This window comes from Parasteatoda tepidariorum, chromosome 6, assembly GCF_982258835.1.
Source record: "Parasteatoda tepidariorum strain Cologne lab strain chromosome 6, Ptep-v5.0, whole genome shotgun sequence".
Taxonomy (NCBI): Eukaryota; Metazoa; Arthropoda; class Arachnida; order Araneae; family Theridiidae; genus Parasteatoda; species Parasteatoda tepidariorum.
Genome location: NC_141760.1, coordinates 15,748,992 through 15,769,725, shown reverse-complemented (window position 1 = coordinate 15,769,725; position 20,734 = coordinate 15,748,992). Strand labels below are relative to the sequence as shown.

The window sequence follows — 20,734 nt, the reverse complement described above, 5'->3', positions numbered from 1 at the left end:
AACATAAATTATTTGAAGATTTTAGTGGAAGATGTCATGTTTTGGTGAATTTAGAAAATAGGAAAATAAAAATAAATAATAGCCTTAGAAAATAAAGCAATTGCCGGGTGTTATTTATTAACAAATTTCCCCTTTCAAAGAGTATCTTATTTATGACCTCGCAGAAACAAACAAAAATCTATATATTCTGCTGAAACAAACAAAAATCTATATTCTAAATATAATATATTTCTTAAACCCAGACTTTCGAACTCCTTTAGATTGGTAAATAATAATGATTACTCGTTGATTACGAGTATTCGTGGATTATAATTACTTGTAATTGCAATTAAAGTAGTCATAAGTTTCAAACACTTTTATTGCGGGGACAGTTTTAATTCATCCGTTAGTCATGAGTTCCTGTAATTACGGTAGTGTGCTATAATTATCCGGATGAATCAATTACACTATTGCATCAATTACAATCATGATTACATGTAATAACAATCGGGATTACCTGTAATCATAATTATAGAATTTTTTTTAATTAGTAATAATGGCGATTAGAATTAGTAATTGCAAATTTTTATCAATTGTAAAATCCATTACAGTGTAATCATAAATTATGATGATTAGCTGCAATTGTGATAATAACTATCAACTTCATTACAGTGTAATCATAAATTATGATTAGCTGTAATTGTGATAATAAATATAAATCCATTATAGTGTAATCATAAATTGCGTAGTTGTGATTAAAACTATCATAGCTGCAATTGTGATTAAAACTAACTGATTACTATGTTATTATCTTTAATCATGATTACTATGTTATTATCTTTAATCAATAACATTATCTACTACCAATTACATTATCTATAATTTATTTCATTAGTATTTCAGTTTTTTAACCAAATTATTTTTTTAATATCTATGCAAACCTTTACCCACATTTTCATGCGTCCAACAGAGTTGATGGTATTTTTAGAAACTGAATACTAAATCATCTCACTATTTAATTTATCTAAAAATCAGACAATTATTATCTGTTGCAAAAATACTCTTGCTTGCTACAAATAGCTTTCTTTTTTACTGACCCTATTTGAAATCAAACCAAAATATAAAGCTTGTTATTATTTCAGGCAATGTAAGTATTTCTTTTTTAAAGTAATGATGGACTTTCTATTTAGAAATGAGATGTCCGGCATTAGAACACCCAGTCTCTGGAAAGCATAATTGTTCGAACTTCTCATATGGAACAATGTGTCAATTTGAGTGTGATGAGGGGCACGAACTATTCGGATCTCGTTTTCGATTTTGTTTTTCGAATGGCACCTGGAGTGGACTTCGAACTCGCTGTTTGGGTAACTATTCACTTTATTTAGTTCGTCAATTGTCTGTCAGTCACGATTTAAAATAGACACCCAGGTTAAGAAAAGGTGTGCTCAGTGTTCCCCAACCCCCGGTCAGCGGACCGGTACCGGTCCATGGTACTGGGCCGTCCATTTCATTGAAACTGAATTTAAATTCCTAGGTATATACCACAAATTAAAAATATTTGTGGTCCGTTAAAATTTTATTCATTTGAAAAAAAGGAGCCCCCGAAGGTAGGGAACATAAATTTTTTAAAAAGTAAAAAAATACAAAAAAAAAAACACCGCAACTATTTTTTCTTTTAATCAGTTTTAATAAAAAAAAATCAATCATCATAACTGTAAATATCATAAGTAAATCACGAAAGCGCAGCGCGAAATTTACATTAGAACTAATGAAGAACTTCGCCTTCTCCCTCGATCGTGAAAACGATGCTATCAATGATTTTTACTTCTTGAGTTGAAAGTTAAATTAGAAAAAAAAAAGTTCTTTAAGAAAAACACAGCTCTTCCCATCCTTTAAAGCGAACTCATTTTTATAATATCACATTAAATGCAAACTTAAACAAAAAAACATAATTGTTTATTTATATAAAAAATTCAAAATAAAAAATAATATTTTTAAAAACCACGTTTTTGTAGTGGAGAATAATAATTAAAAAATTTGAAAAACGAAAAACGTGGGGCGCATGAAATACATAACAGTAATGTTATATTAGTGTGTGTATGTGTGCTCTTGAGAATATGTGTATGTATATCTGTAATTGTAATTGCATCTGAATGTGGATGTGAACTATGCTTGTGCATATGCATATGTATGTGGCTGTGCATGTGTATGAGTAAGAAAATGTGTATATGTATGCGTATATGTACTGTTATGTATTTCATTCGCCCCACGTTTTTCGTTTTTCAATTTTTTTAATTATTATTCTCCACCACAAAAACGTGGTTTTTAAAAATATTATTTTTTATTTTGAATTTTTTTATTTTAAATTAAAATTTTTTTAATTTTTATTTTGATTCTTTTTATTTTAAATTATAATTTTTTTAATTTTTATTTCATATTTTTTAAAAATTATTACTTTTTAATGATTATTCTTCACTACAAAAAACGTGGTTTTTAAAAATATATATTTTTATTTAGATTATTCCTACCACGTGATTTTTCAGAAAATAAAAATACTCCGACAGTAAAAATCTTTTGACCTGACATGTAATACTAATTTGAAATAATGGAATCGACAACAAAAGACAATCTCGAATATCATTTTTTTTTAAATTTTAATTTTATTTTACTTTGTATGTCTTTTTTCTCTTCATTTTCATGCATTGTCATCCAATCTGAACTATGTGACAAATTTGAAGTTTGTAGCTAGTCGGGAAGTTAGTTTAAAATCGATTGCAAAATTCCACCCGGACAGACATACACGAAGGCAAGTTTATATAAACGTGGTAATAAAATAGCTTTATTCTTCATAATTGATAAATTTGTTTTTACACCACATAATTATATCAGTTGGGATCATTTTTATTCATAGATTTGGCTTCTCATGATGCCGACAGAAGTAACATTTTCGCACCAAGGAAATGACACTGACTAATATTAAAAGCGTTAGCAAAAAATGATGTAACCTTCCTTAACAATTTTGAAGTCAATGGAGGTAACCTCTAAGAACGACCCACCACCATCAACAACCATTTTACTGTGGAACACATAGGGGTCGCTCCCGAGACTTATATATATATTTTTTTTTTAAACAGGTGCATTATGTTGGTTGAGTGGAAGTTGTTTATGGATTTGGAGATCACAATGTTCAATTCTTTAAGAAAGAAAGATGGATGTAGTTTCATCACGAATCTTTCATTTTTTTCTTCTTTTTTCCATGTAAATAAGTTTAAAGAAATACAAATCAGTTTTTACAATAGTTAGTTAAATTTACACACACAATTTCTTTAATATAATAACGATACATTCCGATCTAAATTTATCTTTTTTTTATTAAAATTCTTATATAAATAAATATATATGAATTAATTTGAATTCGCTACTTGGTTTATAGATATTGTTTTGTGCTTTGTTCTGTATTTTCTTTACATTTTATTTTCTGCTTTTTGCTTGATATGTTTTATTTTGTATTTGTTTTTTACATAATGGGTTCTATTTTCATTTCAATTTTTTTGAGTGCTCCTCGCACTATTGTATTGATATATTTTGCTTTGACTATATTGATACAATATTAGAAAGCACTGGTTTTTGCGGATATAATCGTGTGAGCTGATGAAGAGATTATATATTTTCCTAACTTTGTTTTCCGGCTCTTTAATATATATGTTAAGTTTTTTTAAAAATATTTTTAAAACTTTTTCTATTAATTTTTCCTCTTCACTTTTCATTAATCTTTATTATTTTCCATTTTTCTCTATATTTGTAACTTATATATATTTTTAATTTATATAGTCAAATACTGTAAACCTTTGCAAATCAACCAGATCTTAAAAGTCAATCCGAACAAATGCAGTCTTTCGAAAATGCCATACAAATCAGTGTGCAGGTAAGTTTTTTTCAACATACAATGTTAGAATTTTCATTCTAAAACTATGGTAAAATAACCGGTATCAGTTTGTTCATCCGATTCACCGTTAAGCTTACAGTGAAGAACATTTTTTACCTTTACGGAAACTCTTAGCAACTAGTATGGTTATAGAACCATGAATACAAAACGATACTTTTTTTTAACCATTTACAACTGGCATGGTTTCAAAAACGCTAAAAAGAAATTTAACTGGACATAGGAGAGAGGCTTTTCGTTAGGTAATGGGCATTGGAGAGTATAGCCACCGCCTTATAATAGTAATATGGTTAAATAAGCAAAATCTAAATCAACATCTTATAATCAATTAACTAATCAATTAACCAATTAAAACAACTTAATTAAACGAAGAAAAAAATAAATATAAAAGGTCTGATTTAGAATTTTTTTTTATCTAGCCTAACGTCTTGGTATAAGGTTATATACATAATTTTGACGTGGCTGGGATCGTTGTGGAATTATCATAAAATATCTTAGTCTGCGGAGGAACTTGTTTGTTTCCGATGGTACCAGCTCCCCCTTCTGGAGTGATAGTATTTTGCTGAACAGTTTCAGTATCAGATTGTATAAATTTTTTGCGCTGTTAATGGTCTTCGCTTGTTGGTTGCTGACCGCATCTCTAGTCGAGGGGAACGGCTATTCATGTATAGTTTGTCTATGTAAAGAACTCCCTTGTACTGTAGTGGCGGTTATGGTGGTTACGAGTTTTAACTATTTCAAGACATTATTTAAGACAGGTTTTGACTCGAGTCGGAGAGAGAAAGGGAATCAAGGGGAAAAAGAAGGTTCCCTCTTTTAAATGCGCTATTTCTTGCTTCCATTGCAGCATACGGCCTCAGACTTCTTTCTATAGACAGTAGACAAATTTTAGCAATAGCGCTGCTTTCCAGCCAATCAGAAACGAAACAGATCCGCTAACTGTTGTCAGAATGAAAGTGTTAAAAATTAAAGCGGCATAAAATTGGGGTTTTAAATAAAGTACCTAGCAATGAAAATGAATAATATACACACATGAATATAATAATTATTAAACTGCTGGCCATATTACAACTTAGTCATTATCAGCAGTTCACTGTATTACTTAATATGAGGTGGACCGGAAAGTGATGTTGTTTCGGAGCATTAAATATTCGTTAGTCTTAAAAACCAATTGATTTTTTTCGATTCATTGAAAGGTTGTTGCTAACGAGGGTGAATACATTACTGATTAAAAATAAAATCTTGATTACATATAGCAAATGCACCGAAATGACATTATTTTCCGGTCCCCCTAATACATAACACTACTGCTAGCTCGCAAGCGACGGTTAGGCCACTGCTCAAGAGGCTGCGAATGAATATTTAAGCGAGAATGAAACAAAGATGCTATTATAATTGTTCGAATCATTGGCAAGAGCAGCGGGGTATTTTAGGGCTCTTTCTAGCAGTTGGCTTTTTATTCCAGCAATCAAGCGGGTTAGGATGTTTCGCGTTCATGATTAAAGTGATTCACTGCAATGGGTGGCTTTTTCTTTGCTTACGTGTGTGTGTGCGATTAGATATAGGACACACACACACACGTCACGGGCAATGTAAATAATTGGACATTGTTTATAAAGCCCGGGCAATTTAAAAAGTGCCCAAAAGGATATGACAAAATGATAAATTATGTTGCAATTATTACATTGCCCGGTCATTATGCATAATGCTAAAAGTCAAGTAGGCAATTTGTGTCACACACAGCCACAGGATGTCTTGGAATATTCATCCACTTTTAGATGCGCCTGGATAATTTTTTTTTAAATTTTTTCCCGCACATGCGCTGTATAAAGCAACTACTTCAATTACTCTTATCTGGCGCAGTTTTTATTATTATTATTTTTAATATTAAAGCAATAATTTCGATATCAGTTTAAAATTGATTCAAACGCTTTTTTTAAATTTTTTAAGCTATATATTAAGCTTTTAAGCTTTTTTTAAATATTTAAGCTATAGCAAAAGTGGCACTAGACCTAGCATATATTTCGGACATTTACCAAAGGTCTAGTCATACTAGATCTGGTTAAGTGCTATTGCCCGGTATACATTTGCCCGGTATACCCTACACTGATGTTTTTTTAAGGTTCAGTGCCACTGTCCGGCATATATTTGCCCGATACTCCAAACACTGATGTTTGTTCTAATCTATCGTCAGTAAGTATTAAAATATCAAATAAATGTAATTATATCCACGAATAAATTAGTATCAAATTGGATGTAATAAATATTTCGGACATTCACCAAAGCGACTAATTTGATTGTCAACATTCACCGGTGAACATTGGCCAGCCAGAATCACACCACACGCACGTCGTTGTCCCATTGCTGTCAATTAAACAAAGTGCCCAAAGAAATAATAGCGGTATTTATAATGACCGGGCAGCATGTAAACTCTCTTTACACACATAGTATCCCCAAGAGATTTTGAGCGCGCTGATTGGCTTTCTTGGCAACGCCATCTGTGACGTATGGCTATTTCATTCTGCCATGCTTGTGATTTTCAGCATAGAGTGATTTCTATACTCCAGCTTTTGCGTACAAACTTCAAATGTCAGTTTTTTCAACAGAGAAACTGCCTTCTTCATTGAAAAATGAAGTAAAAAATAGTTCCTCAAATACCATTACCCTTAGAAGTAATGTAGAAGTAATGTTCTAAATTTAGACGATTGCAATAAGTGGGTAAGGGCATTTGGGGAACTTACCAATACGAAATGGAATTCTAGAACATCCAAACCTCATGGAAAAAGGTTTGTTTGTAGGTAAATAACTAGTTTAGTTATTTTTAAAAAAAATTTGTATTTAATTTTTATGAGAACTGCTTTTTTCGTTAAATTTATGATTATTACATACATGAATTCTTATGAAGCTAATATCCTTCTAATTTATTGAATAACATTGAAATCGAATTTAATTGCCTTGCTTAATTCTTATACTCACTATAAAATGAGAATTGAATAGTTTTCACTTGATATTTATTTAATTAAATTAATGTTCATCGAATTAAATTAATATTTTATTTATTTTTTGTGGATTACTAAAATTAAATTATAAAATTTTTAATTTAAGATTTTTTAGTGGCGCCATCTATTATTATAAATTAAAAATAAGAGATGTGCATTATGCCTACTTATTTATAACTTATTTTTAATGTTTTTTTTGTTGTTGAATGTTTTATAATACCGAAAAACTATTAATTGGCATCTAAGAAATCAAGCAGTTGTCTTTTAAGATGCCTCTTTTATTATTTTTTGATTGCATAATTCCCATCAAAATAAAAGTCAATGATTATGAATTGTCATTAAATTAATACCATAAGTAATTAGAGAATAAATTTACAATAATTCTCTCTTTTAATTCTAGTACATTTCCATTGGATTGTAAATATTTTTTTATTATTTAATTGCAGGAAATTATTTGTTTGTCACCGCAGTGCGTTTATGAAAGTGCCACAGGAGAAATGTAAAAGAAGTTTTTCAAAAACTTTTACAATTTTTTTGCTGAATTATAATTTAATTTTTTAAACATTTTAGAATATTTTCCTCTAAGATATAAAATCTTTTTTAAGTAATCAAACATAATTTTAAAAGTTTTTATATACGTTTTAAAATCTCATATAATAAATTCAAACTTAACTGAGTGGTTCTGCAATCATACTTAATAAATTTAAGTGAGAGTTTTTAATTTCTAAGTGCATAAGGATATTCACAATGCTACTCAATTTGAATATTAATCAATTATTATATATATATTACATAAAAGCTAGCTAATAAAACTTTAATTTATGATAATTATTATTATTATTATTATAATTATACTAATATTATTATTAATTTTTATTATACTAATTTGATGTTTTACCAAAACATGATTGTTTACCTTGCATTTAACTAAAATTCATAACATAAATGTTAAAAAATATTAGCATAAAATTTAAAGCAAATTAGATTTAAATAAATGTGTTATTATTAAAATACAATTAATAACGCTGTTTAATTTTTTGAACAAAACTTTAACATTTGTCATAAAATTAGTATGAGAAATGTACTGGAACTGATTTATGATTGATTTACATTTTGGGAACAAACTACGGAGAAATGTTATTGAGGAGGAGCTGCAAAAAGACTTAACAGAAGGCAATGCCGAGAAAGCCAATCAGCGCTCTCAAAATCTCTTGGGGATACTATGTGTGTAAAGAGAGTTTACATGCGACCGGGCAATGTGAGAAATTATCGTAAAGTAATTCAAATTTATCAAATTACCCAATTTTAATGGTCACAATTCATAATAACTAAGCATTATGAATATTGACCTAAATAATTACATTGCCCGTAACATATATATATAAACACAAATCATAAAATAATATAAAATAGAAAACTATTAATGGGAAAAACCAAAAGTCTTCCTCAAGACACATCTTTTGGTATAATTTAATGCGATATTTCTAAATAAAAAACAATTATCCTAAGATAAAAATTATTCTTTATATATATATAACATTTATATTGGTAGATACTACTGCTCTAAAGGATATACTCTAGTATCCCGAAATGGAAATAGCGACGGAATAAATGAATGCCAATCCAATCAGACGTGGTCAGGAGCTGACAATTCTATAAATTGCCAGGGTAAGGTTTCCTTCCACTTTATTTCTTTTTTATTACTAAATTGATTTTGAGTGTTAAAATTAAGCACACTGTTTCATCGCTTTTTATCCATCCCATTTTTAATTATTTTTTTGACTTCAATAACGCGTCACCTGATTTTGATAACTTTAAAATGTATCAATTATTTAACAGTTTTTGTTTTTATTTTCCCAACTTAAATATTAATTTGCAAAAAAAATGCGTTTTGTGAAAAATAAAAAAAAGTGCATTCTCTGAATACTTTTTGATTTTTTTAGAACTACAACTCAATTTTAATGGTTCGAGACTTCAAGGGAAATTATGTTTTTGTATCTGGCTTGGTTCTCTTGCACTCATTCATTAGTACATTTAAGAGGACGCCACACAGCGGAAGAAAACTTTCGTCGCAACTTTTTTTTCCCCCTTTTCTAATTTCAAATGTAAAAGAAAAAAAAAATGAGTTCAGGCGAATCTAGAGTAAGTCATGAAGTTTCAATAGCTGAAAAAAAAAATTGAGTTCAGGCGAATCTAGAGTAAGTCATGAAGTTTCAATAGCTGAAAAAAAAAATTGAGTTCAGGCGAATCTAGAGTAAGTCATGAAGTTTCAATAGCTGAAAAAAAAATGAGTTCAGGCGAATCTAGAGTAAGTCATGAAGTTTCAATAGCTGAAAAAAAAAATACTTTAAACTATTAAAATGCAAACAATAATTAGAAGGGAACTTCTCCGCTGCGTAATCCAAAGATACATTCTTCTAATTTATTTTCATTCGTATATTTTAAAATTTTCATCTCAGCATTTGAAACTTCATACCTTACTTTAGATTAGTCTGAACTCACTTTATCTACATTTTAAATTTTAAATTAATAATAAAAGAAAAAAAATAATTTGTGATAGAAATTTTCTTCCACGTTATGGCGTCCTCTTCATTACGTTGATGAATGAGTGCAAGCGATATTTTGAGAAACTAAATCAGACACAAAAACATATTTTCTCTGAAGTCTTTTTAGATGGATTCTTAGCCTTCAAAATTGACGGGAACTGGAATACTTGGCCCTAAAAATTTGCTCAAGAGAGGGGTCGAAAGTTTGGACCCAGTACTCCTTGCTTATCTCCCCATTGGAGATCGAAATGGGCTATAGGTGGCAGCACTCTCTATCTATGACGACATTTAGCATGCTTTCACCATTAGCGTGTGGTGAGTCACAGGAGAAGGAAATACGTTTCTCCCTTGATTTTCAAATGAATTAAAAAACTTTTAAGTTAGGAAATTGTCTGGAACTGAAAACTACAATGAAAATAGTTCTAAAAGAAAGCGTCGTGGAAATTTTGCAAAATATTGGAAAATATCGTAGTACATTCCTTACAACCTATACCTTATACAACAGAGAAGAGGGAGAGGGTCTTTTCTCCTGAGTTATCCAATTTTAAAACGTAGTATTTTTTTAAAATTTTATTTCTTAAGATTTTTTTACCGATTTTTTTAAAATTTGAATATGAACACGCGAAATTAATGTAAAGAATTATATAATTTACAATTCAAAACGGTTATTCAATAAAAATTGTTATTAAAATTTTTTTTTTACATACATAAAATTTTTTATAACTTATCTTTGGAAAAATGAATTTCATAATTGTGTGCAAAATGTTTCCGATTCACTTAAAAAGTTCCTAGAGAAATGGCGAAATTCACGAAAAGTAAAATTAATATTAAGGCCATTCAAGCTTTCGACCGGACCAAACTATTTAGACCAGTGGTTACCAACTGGTAACCCGCGAAGCCTTTTTTTTTTGCGGCCCGCGAACTAAAATTCATTCGTTGTCATTTTTTTGCGAACAATTTTCGTAAAAATTCTATATGGGTTTAAAATACTTTTCTTTTGTTAAAAACCTAATTTCTCCGTTTCGGTGAAATTTAACATAACAAACGATACAAAAAAATTTATTTCTCAGGTAAAAATCTACATCTTATTTTAATTTGTAATTCAATACTTTTGTTTTGTACAACTTGACAAAAGTCTGACAGAAGTTCCTTCAAACATAAAAGAGTCCTATATAAAATGTTGATAAGGTTGCGGCCCGCCATTTGACTGGCGTTTTTAATTGCGGCCCACGGCCTCATATAAGTTGGAAATTCCTGATTTAGATCATGTTTTTCATATTACGATTGCTTCTAATATCTTGAGGGTCGAGAATCCGTCGAAGAAAAGGCATGTTCATTCAGAAAAAACACGTTTCTGTGTCTGATTTCAAACATAGTGTGCACTCAATACTTACCATATATAAGATTAGGCCTTTGCCTCATTAAGATGAGTTCAAGTACGTGAAAATCTGATCATTAGATCAAATGTTATTCAGAGTTTACGCTTCTTTTTTTTTTAATAAAGTTTGAACATGCACATTAAAACTAACATATATTATTAAAAATATGTATTAACAGTGATAGTTACGGTCTCATATTTCTAACCTTTTAAATACTCGAAATAATTCGCAATCTTCTATCTCAGTGTTTCCCAAACTTATGACTTTTTTGTACCCTTTCTAAATTTTTCGTCATGCTGTGTACCACTAATAAAAAAATGAATGTATTTTTTACCATAAAAAATTGCACAAAAGTTATAAATCACAACTGGCTGTTGACAACACTCATTATTAGCTGTTAACTCTGAAAAAAAAATAGCCAATAGAAAAGTATGTAATCGTAAATTTTCATGGCTAGCTTTGTTTTTAAATAAAGTTTTTTGAAATTTTCGTTTGTTGCAAGATATTTTGCATAAGAACGCGTACCACCGCTAAATTGTTCCCGTACCCCTTGGGGTACGTGTACCACATTTGGGAAACACTGTTCCATCTCAATGGATGGCTTTTAGAATTTTTGGGGACAAAATGTATTATCGCGGAATTATTCCATTCAAATATGTAATTGAAGGGTGGTCGGGATACATATTTAATAATAGAGCATTTTTTATCTTATATATATTTTTAAGTATTCTATTCTAGATGTATCTCCACCTGTTATCCATTGTCCTAAATCTATAACAGTTGAAACGGATTTTTCCAAAAGCACTGCGTCTGTTTCTTGGGATTTGCCCGTCGCAGAAGACAATATTTTCGTCAGTTTCGTGGATATTATAGAGCCCAGACACATAAGGAAGATGCCGCATTCTTTCCCTATTTCCACTACGAAGGTTGTCTATAAAGCAGTGGATAGCGTCAATCTGACAAACACGTGTTCATTTAACGTTACTGTTATCGGTAAGTTGTCGACTCTTCGATTATTATTGTTTTTAACGAAAGAAGACATCAATATGAAGTGCTGTTTACCCTTGAAAATATTAAATGTTCGAAAAACATCATTACTTAATGTTTCAGCGAACTATTTCGTACATAGGTTACTGTGAATGACAGAAATGGGTAGTTGTTGACTTCCACCGGTGAAAAGTTGACAATCAAATAGTCGCTTTGGTAAATGTCCGAAATATATACTAGATCTAGTTAATTGCCACGGCCCGGTATATATTTGCCCAGTATGACTTACATTAATGTTTTTTTAAGGTGAAGTGCCGCTGCCCGGTATGCATTTAACCGGTACTCCGAACACTGCAGTTTCTTCTAATCTATCCTCAACAGATAGTAAAATATCGAATAAATATAATAATATCAACGAATAAATTAATATCAAATCGGATATAACAAATATTTCAGATATTCACCAAAGCGACTATGTAATTGCTGACATTCAGCTTTGAAAGTCGACATTCTCTTGATTTCGGTAGTTCACTGCAACATATACATTGCACGTAACTGTAAGTGCAATCCATATCTTCCAACTACAGTCAAACCCCTCTATAGTGAACATGGTTTATAGTGAACTCCCGGATAAAGTGAATGAAATGTTTACTCCAGTGTCTTGCTATACACATATAATATTATTTTTTGTGGATATAGTGAGCCAAATGAAGATAGGAAATTGGATTCTATGATCTTTTTTCAGTCTTTGACTGATTTTTTTTCTTCATTTTTTGGTAATTTAGAAATTTTTATGTAAAATACATATACCGATTTATAAAACCATCTATTGATTGGAATGTAGCCATACGCATTTTTTCTTGTTTGCTTCTTCTATCTCAGTTTCCCATTCCTAGATTTTTTGTCCGCAAGACGAAGAGTAATAAAAAATAAAAGTTAACTCATTTTTCGTTACTACATATTGTTTTTTAATCATTTTTGTAATTCTTTTTATGAGTCATTTATTTAAATAATGTGTAATAAAAGGGAGCAGTTCGGAAAAATTAGTTAAAATTGTCTGCAGTACGGATATAGTGAAAACCTGGTTATAGTGAACCGAAATTTCGGTCCCTTGAAGGTTCACTATAGCGGGGTTTGACTGTAATACGGCACTTCTGTGGAATAAGAAATTATTTCTCTAGTGCTCTGCAGATTACTACAGCTTCAGCAGACTTTTTTTCTTCATGAAAATCAAAAAGCTGAGTGAAAAGAATTAAACCACCGCTGGAACGGTTCGCCTCATTGAGAGGGAACTCTATCCCCTGAGTCATAATGGCTCAAGCCATCTTATTTAATAATTTTATAACCGTCGTTGAACATCCGACCCAATTGTGGGTTTACGACAACTTAAGTTCAATTCCGTAGCCGTGTAATTTTGAATCAATCCGGAAGACAAGGAAACTCCTGGATTAGTACCCCCAGAGGTACGATTTGTTATAGGAACGTGGAGGACTTCGAGACTCGACAGATTTAACGTGCATCAGTTACCATTTACTACACAGGGAATCTTCGGCTGGAGAGGATCGAACCCAAGGCCACTTGGACATAGGTCCTGCTGATAGCTGCTTCCTGCAATGTCTCCCGAGTTGGCCGAAAGAGGCGAAAAATCAGGTTTGCCGGTCAGAATTCTTCTGAGCCTTATATGCGCTCCATATGTTTGGAAATTTAAGAACACAGCAGAAAATGTTCTGGATCCATAATTTATTTTAAAAAAAACTTGATTACCTGAAAAAACTGGATTGTCTAAACTGCATAAATGCATGGTAAAACAGGAACAATTAAAAATAACCTTTACTTTATGTCAAGAGAAGGAAATCAAATCTTTGATTGCTCGTTTCTCAAGTAGAGTCAATGATGGAATATAAGAGTCCTTTCTGGCAACTGACTCAGTTGGGCTGGCTGTTACGATTGATAAGTTAAAGGTGCAAGGCTCAGTCATAAAAGTAATATTAGAAACTTAGGCGCAGGCCAAAAGGTTGAAAACTGAGGGCATTGTGATAGCATCATCACAGTACCATTTTTAAAAACGTTGGCATTACACGATGGTGCATGTAAGGGATCACAATAGCAAAAGAAGTTCCCTCACGTCCTATCACAGCAACACGTATAGTTTGTCTACGGTAAGAAATCCCCCCCCCCAAAGTCTGAGGACGTCTGCTGCCATGTAAACAAGAATTTCGCATTTCAGGGAGGGCAGCTTCTCTTCACTGTGGGGCTAATACAATAGACCGAATAAAAAGATTCCCTTTCTCTCAAGGACCCGAGCCAAAACCGTCCTAAGCAATGACCCTACACCCCTACTTGAAATAGTTATACCTCGTTACCATAGTCACTGCCATAGGTCTAGACGAATGCCTAGGGTAGTTCTTACTTCATACAAACTTTAATGAAATTATTGGATCTTGATTGAGAAGTTATGTCGCATCTTCCATATACCACGACCTAGCTCTATCGAATTATCATTTATTCCAAAACTTTTTAAATGGTAAATCTCATTAATAAGATCTCAAATCAAATCTTAGTATGGTGTTTTGCTCACTTAAAGTTCTGTAAGTTTTAAATATTACCATAATCATGACAAAAACTTATCGAACAGAATGGAAAATATTTGACTGATTAAATTTCATTCTTTTTGTCAAAGAATATTGAAAGGAAAAGAAGTCCAACTCTTCGTAACTGACTCTACTTGGTGTGGAACGCTAAACCAGAAAAACAACTTACAGGATGAGCAACATACTCAGATTTAGCAGAGTGTCATTTGAACTAAGATCCAGCGCATGCGCACAAGAAGCACAGTCACTAGGTACGTCACCTGTGAAGCGACTGTTGGACAACTCTTCATGCACGCTGCCTCCCGCCAACCGCCATCTTATTCTTTCTTTCTATGTTAAAATGTGTTAGAAGATTTAACCGACGTTGCCGATAACAGCCAACCCAATTTTCGATTTACGACTACTAATGTTCAACTCCGTAGCCCAATCCAGAAGACAAGGGAACTCCTAGATCAAGCATTGGGAGAAATTTGCATCGTCATGAACTTTTTGATGGAATAACCCTCATTTGCGTAACATGGAGAGGAGGACCACGAAAACCTCCAACGGTTAAATCGAAGACATGGGGATTCAAACCCATGATCCGTCTACAAAGGAAGATATTTTAAGCCAGCATTGTGGTCGGTACGATCCGGATGCGAAATTTGGAATCGACCAGCCATCGCTGGGATTCGAACCCGGCTCACCTCATTCGAAGGCGAACGCTCCATCCTCTGAACCATCATGGCTCAAAACAAAAGAAATTTTAAAGCTGTTGAGTGAATTTATTGAAGCTTGTTTGTCCTGTAATAGTTTATAATCTGTTTCGCAACTATGGGTACAACTTGAGCATTAACTTCTCAAGGAGGTGAGCCAGTCGAATACTAGGCGGAGCTAGTTGATATGAATTCTGTTTCCGGATCATACCGACCACAATGCTGACGCAAAATACCCTTAGTGGTAGACGGAATGCCTATGTCGTCTGGTTAGCCGTGAGAGGATTTCTAGCTTTTCCTCTCCAAGTAACGCAAATGCAGGTTAGTTTCATCAAAAGTCCTCCACGAAGGCTAGTTTGCTTGATCCAGGAATTTCTTTGCCTTCTGGGTTAGGTTCAAACTTACTAGGCTACGAAGTTGAAAATTGATAGTCTTAAACTTAGAATTGGGTCGGCCTTTCAACAGACGTTATAAAACAAAATAAAATGTAAATACACGTTTTGTCAAGCGATATAATATAAATCAAATGTATTCTTATGAGTTATTAAGCAGAAAATACATTACTTAATAATTCTATTTTAGATAAAGAGCCTCCATCAGTATTATTCTGTCCATCTGATATAGAGTTATTCAGTGAAAACAACGCTGAAATGATTGTTAGCTGGAATGAACCAGTATTTAATGTGAGTATTGCCTTGTAGTTGTTGCCGTTGACCATTAAGCAGAGGGGGTGAGACTATTCTTGTTCACAGTGACGCCATCTATGGCTAAGAATTCGAGTTCTGCCACACACATACGTCACGCCTGTTTATAGGGCGGAGCCATTTATGCATCCATTCATTTGTTCACAGATCGTAATTTTGACCTGAACCAGAGAACGATCCATCTCCAATTCAGCACCCCCAGAGGTTTATTTTGATATGAGAACGCGGAGGACATTGGTGACCCGACAGATTTAACGTGCACCAGTCACCATTTACTACACCGGGAGTTTTTGGCCGGCTGTATTCGAACTCACGTTCGAATACAGCCGGCCTGCGCATATTTACATAAATAAAATGAATAATGCATTTTATTTGTTATGTTTTTAGTATAATTATTATAAATGTGCTAAAAGTTACCGAATCACTTCAAATAACCTAGAAAAGCAATTGTAACTGAAATATAAAATAGTTATTTTACTTTCACGTATAACAACATATTTGCTTTCTTTCCCGCTGAAAAATTTTGAAATTTTGTATGTCCGTGAAACGAAACAGAATATGTACTTTCACTGTACTCTGTATGTTCCACGATTAGACGCTTTATCTTCTTGAAAGCTCTAATGAGTGTGCTAAGTGTAAAGTGTGTTAAACAATCATATTACGAACCTGTAAATATTTGTATAATTTTGTGAATATTCTTTATGTTTCTAAATATCTCAAACGAACCCTAAATAATCAGTTTAATAAGAAATTTTGCAAGAAAATAGTATAATTCTATCGTAATTAAGAGAGTATATAATGCTAAGGTTCCATCGTAATATGAAATGATGCTTTTTGGAGAATAATATGCTATTTTTAAAACTGCTGGAAGTTTGCAACTGTTACTCTAGACTGTTAGGTCAAGTTTTAAGTAAAGTTTTAAAGACAGCGCTGTCTACGCTTATTTCAAAAATAGCGCAAAACGTCGATATGGAGAAGAGCCACAGTTTTGTGAAAATAAAAAGCGTTTGTGGTCTAATTTTTTTAATCTTTAAAAACTTACTCCAGTGCTGCATTACCTGGGCTTATAAAAATAAGCCAAAACGGGGAATACGGCAATACTTTTGATAATTTTCGTCAACTTGGAAAATCTCGCCAAATTGGTGATCTCTAAAAAAGTTTTAATGCTTTTAAAATATTTAAGTTTTTTGCTTGTTCTAAAGCTTAGATAATTCTTCACGGCAAAATTATATATATAGTTTGAAATCATCACATCACTTCAAGTGTAAGGCACTTAAACTATGGTTTTTTTTTTCCTTGGCGACAGAGCTTCGAAAAAAAGCGCGAACGTATTTCCTACGAAAGATTTGATTGGCGACAGTTGGACTACTTGGTGATTATATGACCATTTTGGTATCAAAATAATAATTCTGGAAGCTTCAAGTTTCAAAGCGATAACACCGATATTTACTGAGTTATACGAGAATCGTCTGGAATTGTATCGAAAATTTCGGGATTTCGTCGCTAGGCCTTTGTAAACAAGAGCGTGGCTTTGCCTGTGATTGCAGTAGCGTTCGGACCTTCGGAGGTTTTGAAGCTTGTATTTTGTAGTACAGCACTGATATTTGATATGTAATTGAGTGCTGCAAATAGCTACATTTTTAGATAGTTTCCAATACAAAGCTCCAGTCTAAATACCTGTTAAAATTTATCTCCGATCCAAACGAACTCCTGTGCTGGGAAAATGGAAGCACATTTGCATACATTTTGATTTTGCATTACTATGGAAACAAGGTTGCACCTTAGTAAAGTTACTGCAAACTCATACTTAGTTTAATGTAACCTTGAAGTATAAGACTCCATCTTACTAACTACATTCATAACCGTATTCTGAGAAATGTAATTCATGTGAGTTTAATCTGTTGTTATCAGAGCATATATAATTTACTTATTTCCATTTTTTCTGTTTTTTATTTTAATCAGGATAATTCTGGAAATTTTACTTTGACACCTCCAAATAAGAAGAGCGGTACTGGATTTGCATGGGGATCACATGATGTAATATCCTACAATGTTACAGACCCGTCAGGGAATAAAGCGTACTGCAACTTTACAGTGACTGTAAAACGTAAGTGCATTTTAGAAAATCCTCCACAATTAAGGTAGAGGTTAAAAAGACGTTTAAAAATCAAGTTGAGATTTAAAAGTCTAGCAAACGAATTGTTTTTAAAAATCTAAAAAGGGAATTTTCACTGCATAATAAAACTAACTAAACAAAGAAAAAAAGTTCTACCTGCAACTGATGAGTTAGCAACGTTTTATTTAATTTTATTTTATAACAGTGGTTGAACCAGGGCTAAAGAGAATACAAGGGCTAGTTCACTCCGCTCTTAGAACTGAAGCTACGATTTCCCTCCTCATGACGTCACTGTGTCCACAGATCTCGGAGATCGCAAGCAAAGATATGATAACTTTGCATCTTTCTCTTTGTAAAAATAAGTTAGACTTTTTCTGGTTATTAGCCTTCAAACTTTACGTAATTAACACATTATTTCAGTTCATAAACATAGTTCAAAAAATACTTTCTTGGTTATTATATTAAAAAAATACCATTCTAAACTTATAAAAATGTTTTGCTAGTTGGTGAAAATGACACGATAAATACTTTATTTTAAAAAGTTCAGTTTTAACTTTAACTATTAAGAAAAATGAAGGCATATATCGACACTTTTTTTATCTACATATTCTTTTATAAAGATAAGTTAAATTTAGAATCCCTGATTTTAAAATATGTCGTTAATAGCAATTTGTTCATACTTAATCATTAGGAAACATCAATCTTAAACGCTAATTACTGAAACAAAATAATAATTTAGGTTCATAATGACATTAGAAATTTTACAATTGTTTATAGACATTTAAATTTACGATGATATAATTTATAGATATTTAAATTGAAGAGAATATAGTTTTTAAAAAAAATCATAAATATTTAGAATAACTACATTAAAAAATATGTTATGAAATTAGGAGAATTTCAACTATATACTACATATTTTATTTATACTTTTTACTTACATTTTAATTTTCTTTGACTTTATCTATTTTTTAATTCTTTTCACCTGCCTTTCTTTATGAAGTAACGAGGCGGTTTCTATTTAGATAATGAATTTTTATAAAAGTTCTTTACGACAGAATAAACGTATTGCTGTTTTATATTAACTGTGTCATTTCGGAATCCATTCTTTACATAGTTGCTCATTTACTTTAGGGAACACGCGAAAAATTATACTTTTTCCTTTTGTTTTTATATCAGAATTTTTGCAAGTTGCAATCGCGCAAACTGGCATTTTGATAATAGTTTTAAATTCTTGTAAATTCACTGCAAAAACTGAGGAAAGTCATTATAGAAAATAACAAATGCCTTACAATATCTCGCAAAAAGAAATGATCCAATATTAGTTAGAGCTAGTAAGGCCAATTGCTCCGTTCTTGAAGTAAAAGTGTGAGCTTTGCGCCAAAGTGACGTCACTAGAGTGACGTCGGAGGATCGGCGCGGCGAGAGATACTTCAAAGGAGTGAACCAGCCCTTCTATTCTCTTTAGCCCTGGGTTGAACAGCCGACTCAATTTTTTGGATTTACGACTACTAATGTTCAACTCCGTAACCTTGTAATTTTGAGCTCCTGGATCAAGTATTGGAGGAAATTTTTCTTCGTGGAGGACTTTTTTTATGGAATTAACACGCGTTTGCGTTAGATGGAGAGGAAAACCACTAACGGCAAGGAGCGTCTAACCCATGATTCGCTTACCACTGAGGACATTTTGCGGCAACACTGTGTCGGTGCAAGTCGGCTGCGGAATTCGTATCTACCAGCCATTGCTGGGATTTGAACCTGGTACACCTCATTGGAATGCAGACGCTCTATCCTCTGAACCATCACGGCTCACATAATCAAAGATGGTGTCAATTTTTAAGCAAAAACTGAAGAAAACTATTTCTATAAATCAAGGTAAGTTCTACTTACGCCGTTCTCCAGGACTGCCACTGTTAGTTAGAGGGTAATAAATATCAATTTGTAAAGTCATAAAAGACTAACAAGTTTTATAGACAATCACTTTAATAATAACGGAATTAGAAAACACAAACAAAAAGAAGATAACAATTAAGTTTCAATCATTTACGGAGCTAAAAAAGCTCACTCGACATCATAGAGATCTTAACATCAACTGGTGGCGCTGTGGGCGCACCAAAACAACATGCGCAGAAGACAGCTATAGTGGGAATTCTCGACAGATGGTTTACAGCTCAAGTTATACAACTTTTTTGGTAAAAATGCTTGTTAAGTTGATATCACTCATAAACTCAAAGCATAAAAAACAATAATAAAACAAATGCACGTTTAAGACAACGCGTGATTTTCATTTTGTGGCGAAGAAAAGTTAACCGAACTTATTAGCAAAATATAAATCTTTGCCTTAATCTAGTTCAACATCAAAGGAGACAAAAGATTTTCTTTCACACTCAATAACGAGCACATCTCGTAACGTTGTACTACTACAGGCAGTACTTATTTCTTTGATGCGAAGATTGAGGCAAATGCTTACATTGAAAATGAAACAATAAAGAGTCTATTTATTATTCTAAGAATCAATCACGCGTTGAAAAATGGGAAAGTTAGAATGTGTAAAAATAATTTTCAATTTGCTTATAGTATCAGTAGCAATCGTCTGTTTTTGGCCTAGTTTTGACTAAAGAGTTCCGTAGTCAAAATTCTTGATGGTTCTTTTAAAGCATTTTGATGGTTTATGTTGGTTCCATTGCGATTCGTGATGGAACCAACATAAACCATCAAAATTTTTTGCGATTCGTGATGGTCCAACCTCATTTGATGGTCATCATCATTCAATATTTTATATTATGCGTTCATGG

General features: G+C 32.2%; 1 protein-coding gene across 1 annotated transcript in view; it reads left to right on the top strand.

The window, feature by feature from the left end:
• The window catches only part of LOC107446464 (sushi, von Willebrand factor type A, EGF and pentraxin domain-containing protein 1), an 89,656-nt gene that overhangs the window by 14,410 nt on the left and 54,512 nt on the right, over positions 1-20,734 (top strand). The window contains exons 6-11 of the mRNA XM_043053249.3: positions 1,170-1,343; positions 3,811-3,904; positions 8,474-8,589; positions 11,585-11,839; positions 15,702-15,802; positions 17,786-17,930. Coding sequence (XP_042909183.2) covers positions 1,170-1,343; positions 3,811-3,904; positions 8,474-8,589; positions 11,585-11,839; positions 15,702-15,802; positions 17,786-17,930 — 885 coding nt within the window. The remainder of the gene's footprint in view (positions 1-1,169; positions 1,344-3,810; positions 3,905-8,473; positions 8,590-11,584; positions 11,840-15,701; positions 15,803-17,785; positions 17,931-20,734) is intronic.